At 42.2% G+C, this 22,652-nt stretch overlaps 1 protein-coding gene and 1 long non-coding RNA gene across 2 annotated transcripts in view; one reads left to right on the plus strand and one right to left on the minus strand.

The window, feature by feature from the left end:
• The window catches only part of LOC310852180, a 216,925-nt gene extending 202,206 nt beyond the window's left edge, over positions 1-14,719 (minus strand). Inside the window, exon 1 of the long non-coding RNA XR_014568013.1 lies at positions 14,403-14,719. This is a non-coding gene — a long non-coding RNA (uncharacterized lncRNA). The remainder of the gene's footprint in view (positions 1-14,402) is intronic.
• SGCB (sarcoglycan beta) lies at positions 8,351-21,374 on the plus strand. The gene is made up of 6 exons (XM_083755062.1): positions 8,351-9,011; positions 11,634-11,843; positions 14,726-14,911; positions 15,373-15,564; positions 16,305-16,436; positions 18,371-21,374. The coding sequence occupies exons 1-6, from the start codon at positions 8,973-8,975 to the stop codon at positions 18,572-18,574; spliced, it is 963 nt and encodes a 320-aa protein (XP_083611188.1). The 5' UTR covers positions 8,351-8,972; the 3' UTR covers positions 18,575-21,374.
• Positions 21,375-22,652: the final 1,278 nt, after the last annotated feature.

Genomic DNA, 22,652 nt, shown 5'->3' on the forward strand with positions numbered 1-22,652 from the left:
CCGTTGCTCTTTCCCAGCTCCTGCCAACCTAGCAGTTTGAAAGCACACCAGTGCAAGTAGATAAATAGGTACCCCTGCGCGGGAAGGTAAATGGCATTTCCATGCACCCTGGCTTCTGTCACAGTGTTCCATCGCACCAGAATTGGTTTAGTCATGCTGGCCACATGACCCGAAAAGCTGTCTGTGGACAAACGCCGGCTCCCTCAGCCTGAAAGCGAGATGAGCGCTGCAACCCCATGGTCACCTTTGACTGGACTTAACCGTCCAGGGGTCCTTTACCTTCACATTTTTACCTATGCAATCTGGAGTACCCACCCTTAGAATGTCATGAATTCCAACCCGGGGGGCAGGAATGATTCTCTTGTACTCACCTGGTGTTATAGCACACCTGAAGTCGTTGGTGCCATTGGAGGTTGGGGCAGAGATTGTGACAATTTGATTGTTTCTGTCCGCTTTCAACCGTTTATCTGGCTAAATAAAAATAAAAATGCACCCCACCCCTCAGTCTAAAGCTACTTCCAGTTTTTGGGAAAGAAACAAAAAGGGAAACTAGTTGAGAAACAATAAGTCCTTCTGATCTCCCTTGACAGTTGCTTGGAGCCCTCCAAACAAAACACTGAGGGTTATAGAAATCCAGGTATACTCCATCCATCTGACATTACTCACACCCCGCTGTTTCGAGGCAAATCTGACCTGATGAGTTTGTGCAAAGCACAAAATCTCATCCCACCCCGTGCATCTTGTTCAACAGAATCCGTGACTCAAAACCAACGCTGCTGCAGAAGAGGAAGCGGCCACCATCAGAAATATTTCTGAAAGCAGTAATTCCTGCTTGCATTATTACGCAACAGAGGCCAGGGCCGGGGGGAGGGAGAAATGCTAAGACTTCATTCTTTTGAATGACTGGTTCCGGTTCTTTTTTCTAAAATAATGTTTAGGGGTACAGTACTCTCATTTCGTCCTGCCAACCTAGCAGTTCAAAAGCACATCCAAGTGCAAGTAGATAAATAAGTACCGCTCCGGCGGGAAGGTAAGTGGCGTTTCCGTGCGCTGCTCTGGTTTGCCAGAAGCGGCTTAGTCATGCTGGCCACATGACCTGGAAGCTGTACGCCGGCTCCCTCGGCCAATAAAACAAGATGAGCGCTGCAACCCCAGAGTCGGCCACGACTGGACCTAATGGTCAGGGGTCCCTTTACCTTTACCCTCATTTTGACTCAAGAAAATCACCATTTTATAGTTCAAATCGGGGGAAATAAATACAGCAAATGGTACAAAGGTTCACAAAATGTTTAGGGGTATGCATACCCCTGCGTACCCTCAGAAAAAAAGCATTGGCTGGTTCCATCAGTGGAGCTTGATAGGGTGACTTTTCAGTGTCTTCTAGGGTTGCCATATTCCCCAAAGGGGAAATCCAGACAAAATTGTTATGCTTTTTTGGGTGGGTCTAAAAGTTGTTGAGCTTTTTTGAGGGAACAGCTCCCCCCCCCAAAAAAAAATTTGGGACTTTGGGAATTTTTAAATAAAAATTTCACCCTACTTGCCATACGCCTGAGGTTTTTTGCTGGCTGATTCCAGGACATGTCCAGGAGACCCACATGCATGGCATGCAAGTTTGGTTGTGTCTATGGGGATCTCGGACTCTCTGCCTACCCGCTTTGCCATGTGATCTGGTAAGGGAAAGAGGAAACAGGCTCAAAGCAGCCTTAGGAGGAGGCAGTTCATTCAGTTGGAGCCTTAGTCTCCTCCCACTCTGCCTACTTTCCCCATCTGAAATTGTAAGAATATCATCATAATCCATAATGATGTTGCAATTATTATTACTTTTATTATTATTATACTCCGCTGTTAGCTGTACAGATTCCTTATGAATATAGAGGAATCATAGAATTGTAGAGCTGGAAAGAATCGTAAGGATCATCTATTCCAACCCCCTGCAAAGCAGGAATCTTTTGCCCAACTTGGGTCTGGAACTCACAACCCTGAAAATAACGGTCTTGTGCTCTGCTGAGTGAGCTATCCCAAGTGGCATAGGATTGTACTGTATGGTGCTTTGGAGCGTTCAAGGACTTTCACATATATTGCTAGAGTAATCCCTACAACAAATTCATGAGATTGTATTTACCTGGGAATAATCTGCAGCAAATTTTTGAGTGAGCAGAGATTACATAAAATTGCTTTATCGTTCGTATGAGTGCAGGGGCCTGTGTGCTGTGCTCAAAATTTCTATAGTTTGCATACACATATGCCTGGATAATTGTCATGGCTCCCCCCCCCCCAAAGAATCCTGGGAACTGTAGTTTGTAAGAAGGGTTCAAGAGATCTCTTTTCCAGAGCTACGGCTCCTTGAGGAGAAGGCATAGCTGTTGAACCAGTTTAAGTCTGTAATGCAGATAAGCCCCTGGTAGTTTGCAAATTACAACATTTCTCTCTGTGAAAGACGAGAAATCAGAGAATTAAGTTTTCAGCAAGGGCACATTTGTGCAACAATGAAGAGGTCTGAAGCAGCCCTTGCCTTCCTTACTCTTTTCTATTTTTTGACTTGGAATAGCATTGAAACGCTTTGGATTTAATATATTTTCGGTGAAGAGAAAGGTAGCCAAAGTGAAACCAAAATTCCTGTACAAAACTGAAGAAACCACTTATTGATTAATAACAAATTGTTGGAATACCAACTAGCAATAATAACGATTGTTTGGGCTAGGACATCAAAGATTTCCCCTAACATCTAGTTTCTCTGAACTGATGGCAGATTTGAGTACAAATTAATATAAAGTCATGTTTCCTCCATTGTACTTTGAACATGTTTTCATTTCAGTCTGAGATTTAGGAATAACCATTCTGCAATCAGCCTGGTTACACTTTAGCAATGTTCATAATTTTTTTCTAATGGAAACCCCTCCGTCCCTCCCGCAATCATTTTCAGACTGATGCAGAAGATCTTTGTGCACCAGAAATACCCATTGACTTCTATGGAGGAGGTGGCTTCTGAGTGCATTCGTTTTCAGGTGTGCAGCAGCCTGCTAATGAAATCCACAGAGAAGCACATTCAGAAGTCTGGCCAGTTCAGAGGGGGAAATGGGCATTTCGTGCTCCTCTGTTTTTGGCAGCTCCTGCTGAGTAATATCTTCCATTAGGGAAGTGAAACTGAGACCCAGTACAACGGAAGCATTTGAGCAGGAAATTGTAGACTTAGGTGGCAGCCTAGGGGTCCTAGTTTGAGGAACACACGTGGGATTCTGAGAAAGCATTTGGGTGGAGAAGGAAGACGGTGCCACAAAAACATGAATCCAAGGCATAGGTCCTCCTAGGGGCAAAACAAGGCTTTATTTCAACCAGGTCAAAGACCCAGTTTGGCACACACCTGAGTAGGCTGGGAGCCTCAGTGGTGCCCCTCTGGAGACTTTGCCTGGAGCAAAAGAAATCCTAGCTAGCCCCACTCCCTAGCTACAGCTCTGGGTCCTCCCAATTTTTACACTGGGCTTCTCCCAAGCTCCGATCATAGATCACATCTGACCTCATCTTAGCCATTTGTTCATTCAAATGCTATGAGGTATGCCTTGATGTTGGCTGCAGGTCTTCTTCTTCTTTGGCGATTCCTCGTAGCCGAGTAAGATTGTCTTCCATGAACACGGTCTTAAGAGTGAGTCTGTACGTGGCTGTGGGGGCCAATTCTGGATCCACACATTCTTCCACAGTGGGGACATAGGTTTCCGGGCAGGAGTTGATCACAGTGAGTTGCCAAGCGTGTCTTCCTCTTAGTACGTTTCTCCCTTTTGTCCTCAGTTCTAGCGTGTTCAAAGCCCATGACACCTTTGGTAAAGGCTGTTCTCCAAATGGAGTGCTCGCAAGCGTTTCCCAGTTCTCGGTGCTTATGTTACATTTTTTAAGATTTGCCTCGAGAGAGTCCTTAAACCTCATTTGTTGACCACCAGCATTATGATTTCCATTTTTAAGTTCGGAAAAGAGTAGTTGCTTTGGAAGACGATAATCAGGCATCCAAACAACATGACCAGTCCAAGATTCCCAAGCCCTCTGCTGTTGCTTTTCTAAATGTCACCCTGTTTGGATGAGACAGGGCACAGGCCTTGCACTTGGGGCAAGCACAACTATCTGTGGCTTCCCTATAAGGAGATGGGCATTTCCCAGATCAATCGATTTTTCCTGTGTATCACCCAAGGCCTTTACAATGGACGGCAGGGAATAAAAGGAGACTTTAATCCAAAATCGTAACCTGCAGCAGTTTGCAACATAAAAAGAAATTGCACAACATTAAGGCTTAAGTTTGGAGTGCAATCACATAGCTGGAACGGCGCTTCCGGGCTGCCAGCGCAAATGCATTGCTGCCATTTCATGCCCTGGTTTGGCTGCTCACAACAGCCCAGTTCCTTGGACAGAATGTTCCGGGAAACTGTTTGCTAAAAGAAGGAAGTAAAAAAAAAGATAAAAGAGAGGGGGTTGCTCAGCCATCTCATATTTACAGGTAAAGCAGCCTCGCCTCACCTTGAAAACTGTAAGAATGTGACCGTCCTCAAAGTTTTAATACAATCTTTGGCATCATTTTCTACCCCACCCACATGAAACTGTAACCTCTAGGTACAGTTAGAGGGCATGTCTCTGTAATCATGTCAGCTCCAGGTGAGCCATTTAGAAATGTCAGAGATAAACCGGTTCTTATATTAGGCGGAGCTATTCAAGAGTACCTTGGTAACACCAATAACAAGCCTCTAATTATGATGTTGCTCTAATGTAATGCAATAAAACAAAAACGTTACAAGACCTATAAAACTTGCCGTATTATTCTCCTTGCGAGCTGTAAATTGCAAAAATAAGAAGCTGTAAAGAAACAGGCTCTTTAGCCTCAGCTTGGTGGCTGGAGCATCTTTTTTTCCTGTGCAGAAGGTCTCTGGTTCAACCTGCAGCATCTCCAGGCAGGCTGGAAGAGAACCTGGTCTGAAATCCTGGACAGATGCTGCCAGTCAATCAGTGCAGACAGCACTGAACTGAAATCCAGCATCGCCTGAGCTCTGCAACTGCAGTTTTCTCCCGATTGAAGCGCAGAGTGTTTGAGGACTGGGACATTCGCAGAGAAACCAAAATGCTTGTTCACAAAGCTATTGCACTACCAACCTTGCTGTACGCTTGTGAAACATGGACCAACTCCTCGAAAGATTCCATCGACAGTGTCTCCGAAAAATTTTATACATCACTTGGGAAGACACTTGGCGAACTAATGCCATTGTACTGGAAGAAGCATATATCACCAGTGTTGAAGCAATAATTCTTCAACATCAAATTTGTTGGACTGGTCATGCTGTTTGGACGTCTGATGATTGTCTTCCAAAGCAACTACCCTATTCCCAACTTAAAAATGGAAAGCATAATGCTGGTGATCAACAAAAGAGGTTTAAAGACTGTCTCAAGGCAAATCTTTAAAAAAGTAGTATAAACACCAACAACTGGGAAACACCAGCCTGCGAGCACTCCAATTGGAGAACACCTTTTACCAAAGGTATCATGGGCTTTGAAGACACTCGAACTCAGGACAAAAGGGAGAAAGAAGCTAGGAGGAAGGCATGCTTGGCAAACCCTCACCAGGATCAGCTCCCGCCCGGAAACCTATGTCCCCACTGTGGAAGGACAAGTGCATCCACAATTGGTCTCCACAGTCACTTACGGACTCCCTTTTAAAACTGTGCTTATGGAAGACAATCTTATTTGGTTACGAGTGATCGCCAAAGAATAAGAAGTTGGACAATGGCCCAACTCAGTAGAAGGCATTTTATTCTGTTGCTGTCATAGCATTCTAAACATGACGCCAATTTTGATTTATGTCCAAGGATCCGCTGAGCCAACAACTTGCCTTTACCTGTCATTAAATAAGGAGAGATTAACAGAGGAAGGAGCCTCCCGATTTTCCAGGGACAGTCCTGGATTTACAGAAGCTGTTCCCATTTCTGATTTGATCGAAGAATTTCCTGCTTCTCCTTAGGACGTCTCTCTTTTCATCAGAGAACTGTTGGAGGTATGGAGTTGCCCAACCCCTGTACCACCTGAAGGCAGCCCTATGTAGGGAAGTTTTTAAATGTTTTATTTCATTTTTATATATGTTGGAAGCTTCCCAGCATAGCTGGGGCAACCCAATCAGATGGGTGGCTTATAAATATCATTATTATTACAGTGACACCTCGGTTTTTGAACGTCTCAGTTGACAAACATTTCGGTTTTCGAACACTGTAAACCCGGAAGTAAATGTTTCGGTTTTCAAACATGCCTCGGAAGTTGAACACGCCACATGGCTTCCACTGAGTGCAATGTCCTGAGGCCTAGCTGTCAGCTGTTGAGTTTTTGGTTTTTGAACGTTTCAGAACACGAATGGTCTTCTGGAATGGATTACGTTCGAAAACCGAGGTACCACTGGATTTTTATTGATTGGAGCACCCCTTTTTTCATTGGAGAAATGTTGGAGGGTGTGCATAATCTGGAGGACTATCATGTCCCCAGCCCTGTGCTCAAAAAGTGTCTATCCTGCACATCTCTGAAGTCTTTGCACAGTAAATACACCAAGAGCCCTACAATTGGCACATTTTTTCAAACATTAGGAGATGCGCTGATATAAATTGTACCTTGCATTAGTGCACCACATTTAGGCTGTGAGCAATGGTTGCTGCTATTTGACGATGCAACCACCAACATCAATTTCCTACTAAGGAGTACCGCCAGCAAGGCTCTAAGCGAAACCAGAAATGCCACTTCTGGATTTTGCTCGGAGGCAGAATAAGCATTTGCCATGCAGGGCTTTGTTTTTATTTTCACCACTCCTTTAGGCCAAGAAGGCCTACAGTCAGACTTTCCAGTTAAGACATCTTGGCATCCACAAGGAGCTCCGATCTCTCAGCTGCACCAATTTGTCAGTTCTGTAGGCTGGAAAAACATGCCTTTTAAACTGGCATTCCAGGAAGCGCCACAAGGCGGAGGGAACCCCGATCAGTATGCGGTGGTCATGTAAATACGAGTATCAGGAAATGTTCTGCACAGAATTTGAAAGATTCTAAAACCCATGTTCAAAATAACCCTTTTAAAAAAGCAGAAGCTTTTCTTTTGGGAATTATAGGGACAGAACTACCTAAACTGTATGCGTGCTACTACAGCAGCAAGAATGCTACTGGCCCCAAAATGGAAAGAAGCAGAAGTACCAGCAAAGGAAGAATGGACACAAAAACTTATGGAAGTTTGATTCTCTGAGGAACATGGCCTGATCCAAATGAAGAAAGTACGGTTCCCCGCCACCTATGTTTCCTGATATGACCCAACGAAGGGAGAACAGCATGATCTAAATTGTCCTTCATCGCAAAGTTCCTCCCCACAAAAATATCCCCACTGAATAGCTTCCCTAAAAGTCAACATTTCACAAAGGGCCATTGTCAAAAGTACAGAAAGGGAGAGATGGATGATGTTTCTTCATGCCAGTGTTGCATATGTCTGGATGAGAACCAAATTTCGACTGGCTAGGAAGCTAAAACATGATTTCAAGGACACAAGTATATAATACAACCTTCTTTGACTGAAGCCATTAGTCCTTTTCCATTGCTTCTGCTCTTTCTGCCATGAACAAATGCAAATGTATACCTTTGTTGCTGTTCTGGAGCAAGCTCTGCTTCATTTTCTTGAGTGTTGTTTGCCAATCTACAATTCCCAGCATCCCTGACCATTGCCCATGCAGACTGGGGATGATGGGAGTCAGAGACCAAGAGTAGCTTCTGGCTAGCCATAGGTTCCCATGCCCGGTTAAAAAAGCTGTTTTCTTTAGTTTTCTTTAAAGAAGATTGGGAAACGTTTATTGAATATATGGGAAATAACTGTCTGCAGCTGAAAACGCTGGCAGCATATGGTGCTGCAATTGGATGAGGAAGGATTTTTGGCAAAACCAAGACTCAGCAAGTTAGGGCCATAGCTGTCAACTTTTCCCTTTTCTTGCGAGGAATCCTATTCGGAATAAGGGAATTTCCCTTAAAAAGCGGGGAAAGTTGGCAGCTATTGTTAGGGCGCAGAGGGCTAATATTGTGGAGGGACATGAAATGTAGACTTTAAATTGCTTAACCATCCAGGGGCCCTTAACCCAGTGTTTAGCGCCGCTTTCGAGTTAATTGGACAATGTTGGCTTTTCAGCGAAATCTTGACCCCACAGATAAGGGCTGCGAGGCTAAAATTGTGAGAAACCGTAAAACGTAGTGTTTTCACCACCAAATATTGCAGGGAGCCTTTTCTGGGTGTTTGGCGCGGTTTTAAACTGAATCGGACGAAGTCAGATTTTTGGTGAAATCCTGACCCCCGGTGGTTACGGCGCTGAGGGCTCATTTTCTGGGGTGCTGAGCAATGTAGTGTTTTCACTGCCAAAAGTTGCAGGGAGACTTTTCTGGGTGTTTGGCACCGTTTTGGAGTAGATCGGACGACATCGGATTATTGGCGAAAAGGTGACCAATGGGGTTAGGGCGCAGAGGGCTCATTTTCTCGGGTGCTGAGAAACGTAGTGTTTTCACCGCCAAACGTTGCAGGGAGTCTTTTCTGGGTGTAAACAATAAAATTATCATTATGGAATTGGACGTCTCTATTTTCCTAGGAGAAATGTTGGGAGTTATGCGACCCCCGAGCCCTCTGAAGGCAATATTGTATAGCAAAGTTTATTTAATTTTTTATGTTTTATGATGTTTTTATACATGTGGGAGGCCGCCCTGAGTGGCTGAGGCAACCCCATAAGATGTGTGGGATATGATTATCCTTAGGGAGTGGGACGTCCCTCTTTTCCTCAGAGAAATGTCGGAGGCTCTGCCTTTCTCCTGCCCTCCCTCGGCCGCCTCGTCCCTTTTAAGGAGCGGGCATGGCGGGTGCGGCTCCAGCGCCTCTTTCCTCCTCCGCCAAAGGCGCCCCGCCAAGCCTCGCTCTCCCTTCCGCGGAAGGAACGAGAAGAGCCCAAGATGGCGGTCGCCTCAGCGGCAGCGATCACCTCCGAACAGGTCAGTTTCCCGGCGCCGTTGCCTGGCTCCGGCTTCGGGCGGGAAAAGGAGGGAAAGGCGCGCGCTCCTTCATTTTATCGTCCCCAAATATCAACGGGGCGGGGAAGAAAGAGGCGGCTTCGGCTTGAGGAGGCCGGCGCCGAACCGGCCCCTTCGCCTCAGGGCGCGTCGCGGAATTCGCCTCCGAAAATGAGCGTCCTCCCGGGTTATTTTTTTCGGAAACCGGGCCAATGAAACCGGCGACGGGGGTTAAACCGTCCCTTGTAAAAGCTCCGAAATTATCGGACCGTTTGCTAACCGGGCTATCCTGGTGGTATTATTATTATTATTATTATTATTATTATTATTATTATTATTATTTTGAAATATGGCAACCCGAACGCGGCGCCCGGGCTTCTGCCGTAGCCGAGCCGCCTCAGGGAAGCGGCGGAGTCGGGCGCGCCAACCTACGCAGCCCCTTCCCTTTTCCCCTCAGGACATTTGTTGCTCTTTCTTATTTTATTATTTTTATTATTAGCTCATTATTCGTGGCATTTGTCGCCTGGACACGTATCACGTCTGCCTTTCGCCCGGCTTTCTGAAATTAGAACCAGCCCCCTAGAGCGCGTGAGGCGACTCGCGAGGCCCGTTTGACAGACTCGGGAGGGCGGCGGCTGCTGCTTCCCAAGTCAATGGGCGCCGTAGCAAAAATAGCCGCCTGAGGGCGGAGAAAGAGATCGGGAGCGGCTTGCGCCTGCGCGCAGAGGATACGATGAAGTCTCCTTCACCCTCGAGCAAACGCGGAGGAGGCTTGAGGGCGGGCGACCAATGGCGTGCCGAGAAGCTGTTGGACTACACCTCCCATCTGCCCCAGCCTGCACGGCAATAGGTCAGGGATTATGGGAGTTGTAGTCCACGACAGGACCACGAGTTCCTTAGCCTTGGAGGACTAGGAGGGGGGCAACGCATATATAGAGATTTAAGGAAGACTTCCGGGGAATACGATCAGAGACTTTCAAAGTGGAATATATAAATTCAATAGATAATAAAATAATAATAATAATCTTCTCTGAAAACGTTTTGATGGCACAGAGCCAAGTCCAGTGGTTCCTTGCAAAAAAAAATTCCTTCCAGTAGCACCTTAAAGACCAACTAAGTCAGTTCTTGGTATGAGCTTTCGTGTGCATGCACACGAAAGCTCATACCAAGAACTGACTTAGTTGGTCTTTAAGGTGCTACTGGAAGGAATTTTTTTTGTTTTGACTATGGCAGACCAACACGGCTACCTATCTGTAACTGGAACAGTGGTTCCTTGGTTTGCATACGTCTTAGTTTGCATACAAGCACATCAAACCCGGAAGTTCGTGTCCCAGTTTGCAACCTTTTTTTTTGGATTACAGCCCATTTTTATTTTTTGGATTACGAACAATTTTTGGGGAGAGGCCCCATTGGCAAAAGCTTGCCTTGGGTTACAACCTGTTTTGGTTTACAAACTGGACCTCCAGAATGGATTATGGTTGTAAACCAAGGTACCACTGTACAGCAAAGCGCACAACTTTTTGCTTTAAAGACTTTGCTCTCTGGTCCAGGAGCAATTCAGTGTTGTGCAAATCTTGCTTGTGCTTTTAGTATGTGTATCCCTCTCCCTGCCAAAAAAAAAAAAAAGGTTTGACCGAGGCCTCCTTCAGATGACCTCTTTATAGAGCACTCATCCAATTTTCTTGCACAAAGCTTGCATGGTATCTGCTCTTTATTGATCATTCGTCCTGATTTGTTCACAGGGAGGTTATTTGCCTTCCAATCAATCAATCAATCAATCAATCAAATTGTTACCACATTTTTGGTGCATCACTTTCCTAATGGCAAAAAGGCCATTTTTAAAAGAAAGTGGGTTTGTTGCAACATAGCCCTTTGGTCCACTTATTTCAGGAACCTAAATTTCTGCTGTGCGACTGAATCCCTCTGGCAAAATAGTGACAGCCTGGAGGCTCCTGGCACCATACAATTGGGCTCTCAGCCCCTTCCAGTTCTCAGCTACTATCTCAAAATCCCTCTTACACTTGTTTGAATGTTTGGAACTGAATTGCCGTTATGTACACAGCAGATGTTCATAGTAGCTAAGACTTATGCTTAGCTGTTTATCTAGTCATTTTATATGAACAACCTGGCTATATTACAGAGAAATTACTGGGTGAAGAGCTACACTGCATATACAGATACACGCAACAAAAAAAGTGTACTCATATTCTCCCCCCCCCCCATAGGAGTAGCATCCAACATAGGAACGTCACTATAGAATATTGTATCATTTTAATGTTGTTAGACGCTCTGAGCCCAGCTTCGGCTGGGGAGGACGGGATATAAATAAACTATTATTATTATTATTATTATTATTATTGCTGAAGCAGTCCTCTGCTGCAGCTAAATGTAACTGCTTTTGCAGCAAATTCAAACACGGTACTGTATAGCTACATTCTCATGACTTTGCAAATAATATTTTCTTTACAAGTTGGGCTCTTTTAAACAGTTCCTACTGTGAAAATACTATTGTGGCGGAAATGAAAATTCATATCGTTTTGTTATGAATAGGATACGTTGGACTTAATATATTGTTTGGGGAACTTATTTTTAAATTATTTTTAGCAAAGTTCTAATGGTCCCGTGAAGAAATCGATGCGTGAGAAAGCTGTGGAGCGGAGGAATATTAACAAAGAACACAACAGTAACTTCAAGGCTGGATATATTCCAATTGATGAAGATCGTCTGCACAAAACTGGCTTGCGAGGCAGGAAAGGCAACTTGGCCATTTGTGTGATAGTCCTCCTGTTTATTTTGGCTGTCATCAATTTGATCGTAAGTAGAACAACCTAATCAAAATACAGTGGTCGTGCTTATATTGTTAAGTTAGACCACTAGACGAACACTGTGAATATATTTACAGAAGTGGAGCTCCATTGACTTAAATAGGGCCTAACCAACTAGATGCAAGGAACCAAAGCTGTTTTTTGATGCTTTTATTTATCTTTGGCATGGCTTGGTCACTGAATTTGAGAGCGAGCGAACTAGCAGGTCACTGTGGTTGTTTGGATGGGCAGCTTACATCCAGCTGCAGGTTAAGAAGAGACTGCAGAATGAGGTGTATGGGGGGGGTGCAGGTCAAGAGACCTAGAAAGGAAGAAGATAAAGGAGCCCTAAGTTCTGATAGAGAAATCATGCTGCTGATTTGACACTAGTATGGCATGTATATATGTCAGTTTGCTTGCCACTTACTGTTAAATCTGAATATTTGCAAGCTTTTTAATGAAATACACCGTATTTTTTGCTCTATAAGACGCACCCAACCATAAGACGCAACTAGTTTTAGAGGAGAACAAGAAATGTTCTCACCCTCTCTGCTCAGCGCCTCTCCAGCAAAGCGGGAGGAGAAATGGAAGGGGCTCTATTTCTCCTGCCGCTTCGCTGAAGGGGCGCGGTGCAGCTTTCCCTCTCTGCGCAGCGCCCCTTCAGCAAAGCGGGAGGAGAAGCGGAGCCCCTTCCAGTTCTCCTCCCACTTCGCTGAAGGGGTGCTGTGCAGCGGCTCTCCAGCGAAGCGAAGCCAGAAGAGCAAGAGGGATCGATCCCTCTCGCTCTCCTGGCTTCAGCGAAAGCTGCACAGCCTGCATTCACCCCATAAGACGCACACACATTTCCCCTTACTTTTTAGGAGGGGAAAAGTGCGTCTTATAGAGCGAAAAATATGTACGGTACTGTATTACTAAAGGCATAATCACCAATGCTCCCTCATCTGGAAGGAAGCTAACTGAAACCTTCAAAACTTTCTACGACTAAGGGAAATAGGAGCACAAAACTTGTATTTGGTTTTTGGTCTATACATGGTTAATTATGTCTCAACAGAATTCTAAAGGTATATTTTTTTCTCCTTTTTAGTGCCAAGCCAGCTCCAAATATTGCTGCTTTTCAGTGAAATTATCTTCATTACCTATATGCAGGGTTTCTAACCAAACTTGGAACTGTACATGGACATTATAAACACTGGGTGCCATTTATGCCTATTAAAACCAAGAGGACGAATGGCAACATGGTAATGTGTATCTGTTTGGACCCAGCTGTCCATAGTTCGCTTAAAAAAAGGATTCCTAAAAATAAATACATGGAAAGGTCTTAGTTAATTAGGTCAAAGAAATGCTCCACAACTGGTAATAAATTCTATTTTGCTTCTTAGTAAACATTCTATATTGCAGTCTAAGATGTACTGTGAATTCAAGATAAAAATGTACTTATCCAGTCCACATATATCGCAGAATTTTCTTACGATCTGTAGAGATTAACCAATTTTCTGCTTTTCATCCTTTCAATGGATTGCTAATTATTCAGTGTCAGACTAAGAATTATCAACCCATTTTTGTTGTATATAGCCAAAGGCCTTTACAATGGACACAGAATAAAAGGAAACCTTCATCTAAAATCATACATGCAACCTGTAGTAGTTTACAACATAAAAATAAATTTACAACATTCAGACTTAAGATTGGAGTGCATTCACATAGCTGGAACAGAGTTTCTTGGCTGCCAGCACAAATTTGGCTACCTGGTATGTAATATAGAGATGTTTATCTGCTAGGAATTCAACTGTCACTTCCTGTGCGGATCAACCTAGAAGCCAGTTAAGAATTGGTGATAGAAATTTTCCTCTGCGTGTTATATACAGGGGGCAAATCAGCAGATAGCATGTGACGTCCTCTACCTGATTGTATCCATATATACATTTGCGATCCATATGGAACATTCCCCAATGTATCCCCTCTAAATATGCTGAGGGCATCTGTTGGAATCTTAGTTCTACAAAGGCCCTGCATAGTTGTGGGAAGGTCAGAGTCTCAAAGTAACAGGGCCTTGAGTGATTGGTCTTAATTCGGGGTACCAAGTGGAGTAGCGGGCAACAATGATGGATGCTCTGTCTTGGTTGGCATCCTGATCAAAAATCCAATTTCTAAGGTCATGTGGGCTAAGAGTTAAGCCTGGGCTGCTCTTTTTTTCCTGTACAACTAAAGAAGTACAAGTATTGTTTTTAAATATAAATTATTTACAGCTTGATCATATATATTTATAAAGAGCACTGAGTTCAATTAGGATTGGTGCCTTAATTTTGGTTGCCAAATTTCCTTTCACACACATGCATGAAGGTGCCTTCCTTTTAAGTTAGAACTACAGTGGTACCTCGGGTTAAGTACTTAATTCGTTCCGGTGGTCCGTTCTTAACCTGAAACTGTTCTTAACCTGAAGCACCACTTTAGCTTAAAGCACCACTTTAGCTTATGCTGCTACCGTGCTGCCGGAGCACGATTTCTGTTCTCATCCTGAAGCAAAGTTCTTAACCCGAAGTATTATTTCTGGGTTAGAGGAGTCTGTAACCTGAAGCGTATGTAACCTGAGGTACCACTGTACGCAGATTGTGAGCCACCAAATTGAACACAATCCGCCAGTTAAATATTGTGGCCTGCCAGGAGTCTGACAACCAGAATTTTGTTTTGTTTTGTTTTCAGTCCCAGGCAAACCAGAGATTGATTGAGCATCTAATGGGTTGGCATACATGACTGGTGGGCTGTTTCCAGCTTTGTGAGTTTTGTGGGCCTGTTTTCAAGTAACATGTTCTTCTCAAAGGTATCTGTTCCAAGGACTGGCATGACAATTTCAAAATTTACTTACATTTTAAAAAATTAAATTTACTCTTTTAGATCACGCTCATCATCTGGACTGTAATTCGCATTGGACCCAGCGGCTGTGACAGCATGGAGTTTCATGATAGCGGCTTACTGCGATTTAAACAAGACTCTGACATGGGAATTATACATCCATTGTATAAGAGCACAGTTGGAGGTCGACGTAATGAGGATTTGGTGATTGTTGGAGAGAACCAGCCAGTAAGTATATCTTCTATTGTGTACTGCTTTCAACATCTGAGCTTCTACTTCGGATATCCTTCAGGTATACCAGAAACAGGACTTTCATAGTAGAAGTGCATACATACTCTCCCTTCGCCAGGGAGGCCCACCTGGCTCCAACACCGTTATGTGTTCAGACCCTAGGTTAAAAGCCTGGCTTGTTTTATTTGTGATTGGTGGGAAATGTTCTCAGGGTGGTAATTTGATTTTGTGTTGCTGGCTGCTATTGCTTTCTCCATTGTGGTAGTATTTTTTGTATTGCTGATCCTGTAAATTGTTGCTTTGTTTTTATTTGTTGCAAGCTACTTATTCATTGATTAAAAAAAGATATTTAGTCTTAAGTTGTTTGTTGACAGAAAGCCACAGTGCTACCAAGCACTGTAAAAGTAGCAGATTACCTTTGTTACATTTAACACAGCACATCTCATTTGTTTCTGCAGATTGTGTTTCAGCAAGGGGAAACAAAACTTAGTGTTGCAAAGAATGGAACCTCAATTACAAGTGATATTGGTATGGAATTTGTTGACCCACGGACTCAGAATACTTTGTTTAGCACTGACTATAATACTCACGAGTTTCATTTGCCAACTGGAGTAAAAATTTTGAATGTTCAAAAAGCATCTACGGAGAGGGTATGATCTCTGTTTACTTTTCTCTGCAAGTTACATGATGCATGCTGTAATCTTAAACTCAAACCTTCATTTGCATTATAGCTAACATTCCATATAAAAAGATGAAGCATATGACTAAGTTATTTATTTTAAGCATTTTAAAATGGCCTGTGTTTGTACATGTTCAGTAGAGACTATAGAAGCCTAAGGTCTACTAGTATATTATAAACCAGAGATAGGGAACTGGTTCTGGTCAGTGGCCTGATTCAGGAGTGACCAACCCTCTATGGCCACTTTGAAAAGTGGGTGGGACCGCCTATCCATCAATCACCTGCTGTCATATGATGTCAGGTCATTGAAAATTCAGTATTCTTCCTTTGCAACAACAGCTTAAAAGTCCAGTGTGTATGTGGTGTTGGGAGGGAAAGTACATATGTGCTTTGCCCACAACCACTCCTCACACCCCGAGGGAACACAGTCCTCAGAGAAGTGGGGGTAAGAAGATCCCCTACCCCTGCGATATATATAATTGCTGTCTAAATGAGGCCCCAAACACAGATTGCAGTTAACTGTTATCAGTCGATAACATTGATATGCTCTCAGTCTCTGCAGAATCGCAGCCTCCGTCCAACAAATGTTTTAACGGTTGAGTGGCAGTGTTTAAAATGCAAGACCAATTTTGTGGGAAGGTGAGTTTTTGTGTATAAAACAAAACTATTTTTTAGAAAATGCTTTGCACGGCTATTCTCTTTTTTCCTCAGATTACCAGCAATGCTACCAGTGATCTGAATATAAAGGTTGATGGACGTGCCATTGTCCGTGGAAATGAAGGTGTTTTCATCATGGGCAAAACCATCGAGTTTCATATGGGGGGCAATATGGAACTGAAAGCAGTGAGTAATTCCAGGATATTCAGTTTGTATAAATGGATTCAGTGAGCTATATATATGGCTGCAACCAAGTTAAAGAAATCAGATTTGACTTGGTTCATCTACTCATCTATAGATTTAAAATGGCATATTTTTTAAAAGCCTTATATTATAGCTCACTGTTACGGGTCTCAGATTTGACCTATAGGTATACATACACCTTCTAAGTTAAAACACATAACTGCTTTGTCAGCTTAATACAGTTACTTCTGGCAAGTTAAACACGACTATTAGATAGAGCTACGTGCACATGCTCCATACCTATGTTTTAAAACAAAAACTTGTATTGGAATATTCCTATTCGAAAACTAAAACAAAACAGCTCTTTCTCTTTCTTTTAGACATATTTGCCTGGAAAGAAAAAAAGGAGGAAAATGTGTTGTTTTTTAGGCTAACATTTGTTCCTGGCTGTGGAACAAAATTTAATTTACACATATGAGAAACCTCATAAAACAGTCTCTCTAGGTGTTATACAGAAAAGCAAATGCATAAGAACGAACAATGCTACAATAATTACAATTCTCTTCCTTTCCATAAAGGACCTAGTTTGACCAAAACAAGTTACACAGAGTTGCCCATTGCTAACAATAGCTGGCGAGATGCAGCACACCATTAATTACTGCCCTTTTGCTAAGATACAGAGGAGACAGTGCATGGCAAGCTCAACCTTGCATGGCTCTTCAAAGCTACCCCCCGTTTCCACTAAGCAAGGAAGTGCGGACCTCTTTTAAAGAGAAGAAATGTTCTGTCTCATGTCTGGCAACAGCAGCATAGAGAAAGAGCCTAGTAAAGAGAGAGGCAGGTGCACAGCCTCAAAAGAGAGGTTGTGTTGGGTGCGGAAACCTGATGAATAAGGACAGCAAGTTAGATAAAGGAACAAAAATTTAAAGTATTCATTGGATTGGTTATAGTTGCAGCTCTAGTTATTCAAAATATGTCTATCCCACCTGTCCAACATTACAGGTGGCTTAGAATGAATATTAAATGATTTTTTTTATATAAAAAAAACCTGACAAAATGAAAATAAAATACTGCAACAGCAACAAGTCCTTGCCCTCTTTCACATGTATTCACTAATAAATCATATCATCCTATTCCACATCAATCTGTTTTTTGAAATTCACATGAGAATTCATATTAAAATATGTATTTTCTCTCAAAATATGCAGCTGCTTTTTTGAACTGAAAACTATACCAGAACAATCAGAAGAGGGGAGGGGTGGTGGATAACTTAAGTTTTGTGATGCACATTAAGCCAGAAGGTACAACGATCCAGTGTTCGAAACTCCCATTGTTTTAGGCTGTCTGGGTGCAGCCTGTGATTTCAGATTAAAACTGCAGAGTGGACGGAAAGGAGGCCCTTTTTCTGCCTCCCCACTTCCAGCTACTCTCTGAAGACTGGAGAAGAGACCCTCTTAAGAATACTAGGGGGGCGGGCAGGGGAAGGACTGAACCATGCGAAAAATGAACATAATATTTTAACTGCAGTTCATTCATTTTCAGCTTGTATTCTTGTTATAAAAAACTGTGCCTAGACATTCCATTGTTGCGCTCATAACCTAGGCTTAAGGTGCCATGTAGCTCCTAGCTTTCATATCTAACACAGCAAAGATCCCTTAGCTATCCCACAGCTGAATGGTAGAGCCTGTGCTTTTCATGCAGAAGGGTCCTTGGTTTAATCCCTGGCATCCCCGGTTAATGAGTAGTAGGACAAAGAATGTCATTTGTCAGATACGAGGGCCACTGCCTGTCAAGAGTAGACCACATTAAGCTGAGTGGTCAAACTCCAAACAAGGAAGCTTTTTATAGTCAGTTTCTTTAATGTTAAGATATTAAAATAGATACATTTATTCAATTGGAAATACTGTTGCTAACTTCTGCAAATGTTTCTTTGGTAGGATAAGAGCATTGTTCTAAATGGAAGTGTGATGGTCAACACAGCTCGACTGCCGAGTCCTTCACATGGGGAGAAATTAAACAATGGCGACTGGGAACGCTACAAACTTTGCATGTGCTCCGACGGGACTCTATTCCGCATTCCAGTGAAGAGCCGCAACATGGGTTGCCAAACCTCAGTTAATCCCTGCGGTAATACGTATTAAAAGCAAAACAGGGCACTATCAAACGAGGAGGAGCTTAGGTTTAAAACAGTTGCATGTTTGCAAGCTTTTTTTTGTTGTTTTTACCATGCTTGTAAAAGAACTACATGAAGCACTTATTTTTATCCAGGACACTGCATTGAACAGATTTTTTTAAACATGAGTCGTATCATCAGACCATTTGTGCTACATATTACTGTATTTCAGTAAGGTACTTAAGTACATTCATCACTCCAGAAGTACTTTAGGACATAGCTGAATCGGAGTCACTAAAATCTTTGTGAAAGGTCTAATGGTACAAATCTCTGGCTTATCTCACCTTTGCAAGAGTACTTTCTGCAAGTGGTGAGAACCTTTGGATGTGCACAGATCAGTGTATATGCATGTGAGAATAGGATGGCCTCATCCATTACTGGCATGTAGGCTTCTGAAAATTGGCTAAGTGGTGAACATGGCCTTGGGCCAAAAATGGCTAGCCATGCCTTGGCTAAAGGTTGTGTGCCTACATGGCAGTCTTCATTCATGTGCCCCCTAGCGGTGCATGATCTACTCACATACCCCACCCTTTATTTTCATATATGCCTCAACAGAATATGCTGAGCAGTATTTGTGGGGGAAAACACGTCTGAACTGTGGTGCTTTGAATCTTTAGGATTATGCATAGACTCTTCACCAACAGCGCAGGTTTCTGTATAAATAGGTTGGCATTTCATCTGGGCAAATATCACAAATGAGATTAGTTTTTTAAAAGACTTTGGGTGCTTCAGGGTGTTGAGTACATTCTGTTTCCCTTTTTAGCCCCTCCTGTGGGTTGTCTCTGTGCAAAATATTTATAAGAAAGGAGAGGCTCTACAGGAACAAAATTCAGGAACAGTTATGAAATATTTTGAAGTACAGGGCGCCATCAATGTATTGGCTTCCCTCTGCTGTCTTCATAGGTTCATCATTTTATTTGAGTATTATAAATTATTTTTCATGTCTGCTTTTAGCAATAGTAACAAACAGCTTATTTTCCCACAGAGAAAAATAACATTCTTGAGATAAATAATTTTAATTTAAACTGCTTTTTAAATAAGAAAAAAATTGGAAGGCAGTTTGGAGACTAATTGGGAGATTTTAAAAAAATAAACCCTCATGTTGGCAGGGTATAAGTGCAAACCTGACTTGCACATTCTGTAGAGAAGGAAAATGGTGATACATTTATATGCGTGAACAGCATTCAAAGCTGTACTGAAAAATACAATAGGGGCTATTCTATAACTACACTCTACAACTAATTCAAATGCAAATTTGTTATCCTGTGACCAATCACTTCATAGTGCATACACAGAAAATACAGTTAATTCACTGTAGCACTTCATTGGTACGGGTTGGATATATTTAACTGTCATTATGAAATGGAGTATTAAAAGTACTAAACCAAAATTATCACAGCTCCTGTTAACCCATTAGCTGCTTTGGCAGAAACAATTGTGTTTATATTAGTTACTTTGTTACTTTTGAACTTTAAATTATTACTTTTAATTCCTCTTTTAACATGCTATTTATGTATTAGCCCTATACAGGGATAACAATACTAATTTACATTATCTCAGGACTCACAGCAGCGACATAAGGCACGTGAAATGCTTTGAACACATGACATGTGTTATATAAGTGGTAAATATTAGTACAGCTTCAGCCTCTTCATGCCCTGGATGAATGGGGCTAACAGCAAAAACCCTCAGGCAGCTAAATGGTGCCATCAAAATTCGCAGGATAATTTGTATGCTAGAGTTTTGATGCATTTTATCAGAGTTGAATGAGTCAAGCAACCAGGCAATTGTTCATTTTGGTTCTGACTCATGGCAGTAGATAGCCTCCTAACAGCATAGTTTAGGCCACTTTGACTACAAAATAGCAGGAACCATAACATGAAATGCAAAGGTTGGCAAAGGATTTACTTTAAATATTAACAAAAGCAAACATAGTATCAACAGATTAAAGTCAGTGAAATATCTTCCTTTTAGTAGAATTTTAGGACTGACAATATTTGGAAAGCAAGAGTTGTTCTGGCTTGAATCCAAAGAAGTCCATGCATGCATCTGAAGTACTTTTGAACACACAGGGCCTTCGCTAATGTTTATTTCCCATGGCAGCCCTTCAGAGAGCATCAGGTGTTACTCTGGAAGCTGACACAACTTTCAGCATCTGCCATTGGGGGATAAGGGTAGAGCGGAATGAAAGGTCCAACATATATGTAAGAGACATGGGAACAATGAAGAAAGCTCATTTATAACAGGCATTTGGCTCAGAGCATCCCTTCACAGGCTACCAATCTGCTTAAAACTGTTGATCCTATGGTTAAGCCAGTCAACCTGCAAGTGCTACAATGTGCCAAAACTAAATTTAGAGAGCAAGGTCCTAAAGGAAAACCCAAATAGTAGCAATAAACCTTAAAAGAGTTTTTAACTGAACACTCCTAAACCATCTCTGCGAATGTATTTTTTCACTGTGGTGCTGTTGCTATTTATTTGCACATTTTTTTACTAAAAAGTTACTTTATACAAAATGAAAGTGTTATTATTGGTTTTTAACTTGCTGTGCTGCTTTCTGTGTGTGGCTGTTGTTGTTTTTTAGGACAGGACTTTTCTAATCCTTTTATGCCTTTGATTCTGATGAGCTGTATACAAACTGTACCTCTGCAATGAGGAGCAGTTTGGACATCTAACAATTGCTAAGAGATGTTATCCTGTACACCTTTGTAAACTTTGTTTCAAAATAAAAACTATATGGGATAGTCCATTTGAAACGGTTTCAAAAATCTAGCCTCATAAATCTTAAGTTGGGTATTATAGCAGCTGTGTATAAGCCACACACACTTTGGGTGGTCTTTGACAAGCCATTCTCGCATATCCTTCCCGCCAACTATGCAAAATAATAATAGTGGCCTGCCTAGTTCAGGAATAGGCAACCTAAGGCCCGGGGGCCAGATGTGGCCCAATCGCCTTATAAATCTGGCCCGTGAATCAGCATGTTTTAACATGAGTAGAATGTGTCCTTTTATTTAAAATGCACCTCTGGGTTATTTGTGGGGCATAGGAATTCCCCCCCCCCCTAAATATAGTCCGGCCCACCACATGGTCTGAGGGATGGTGGACTGGCCGCTGCTGAAAACAGTTGCGGACCCCTGACCTAGTTGATAGATTTTAAGGATTGCTGAACGTTTGTGCAAAAGACTGCAAACACTAAACAGACCTGTACAATTTGCAACCTTACAAAAGTTGAAACATAGCAACATATTGTAGTTTACTTAAATGATCGACTAATTTCCCCAAGGCAAGAACAGACAATAAGTTGTAGTGGGACTGTCGGTCAAAAGATTTGTTTGTTCTTATATGCTGTATAGATACTAAATATTGTACACCTGTATAAAATTATACTCTTTTTGCACATACGGTCAAAAGTGCGGATAGCCACAGAAATCAACTTCTGAAACCAAAAAACACAAATACTGTTTTATTTGTGGGATGTTGGTTTTAAACAAAAATTGCAGAGTACCAAACTCAGGTTAGGTAGTATAACAGTACTTCAGTCAATTTGAGCCACAGGACTTTTAAATAAGCACACCTCAAGTTTGCAATATGGAAATGGCTAAGACATAAAAAGCTGTCAGTGTCGTCGGGTAAACTACTGTCTCTGCCAAAACAGTGCGTCACAAAAAGAATTGTAACACCACCATTTCCCCTCCCTGCCCCAATTCCAGTCGGTGGACTCTATGCATTTACACAACTATATGAAATGACAAAGTCTAAGGCTTTCAAGAGGTATTAGCAGTTGTAATTAGCCCGGGCATAAAGCAGATCCTTACAGAGTATTTAAGCACTGTTTGATTCATGATTCAGGGAAGAGAAATCCTAATAAGTTAATGACATTCTAGTACCCCCCACCATTGCTCAGGAACTAGAATACAGATACTTACAGATTACTTTTTTAAAAATCTGTATGTAGATACTTAAAAAAGGTATAAATTAGTTATGCAACACGATGCACCTGCTACTTGAGAGACAGATGTGTACTGATTAAAATTACATATACATAG

This window comes from Podarcis gaigeae (assembly GCF_964106915.1).
Source record: "Podarcis gaigeae genome assembly, chromosome: 9".
Taxonomy (NCBI): Eukaryota; Metazoa; Chordata; class Lepidosauria; order Squamata; family Lacertidae; genus Podarcis; species Podarcis gaigeae.

Coding starts and splice junctions, on each gene's coding strand:
- SGCB (XM_083755062.1), top strand. CDS start 8,973: ATGGCGGTCGCCTCAGCGGCAGCGATCACCTCCGAACAG. Junction 9,012..11,633: donor CAGCGATCACCTCCGAACAG/GTCAGTTTCCCG, acceptor AATTATTTTTAG/CAAAGTTCTAATGGTCCCGT. Junction 15,565..16,304: donor AAAAAGCATCTACGGAGAGG/GTATGATCTCTG, acceptor TTTTTTCCTCAG/ATTACCAGCAATGCTACCAG.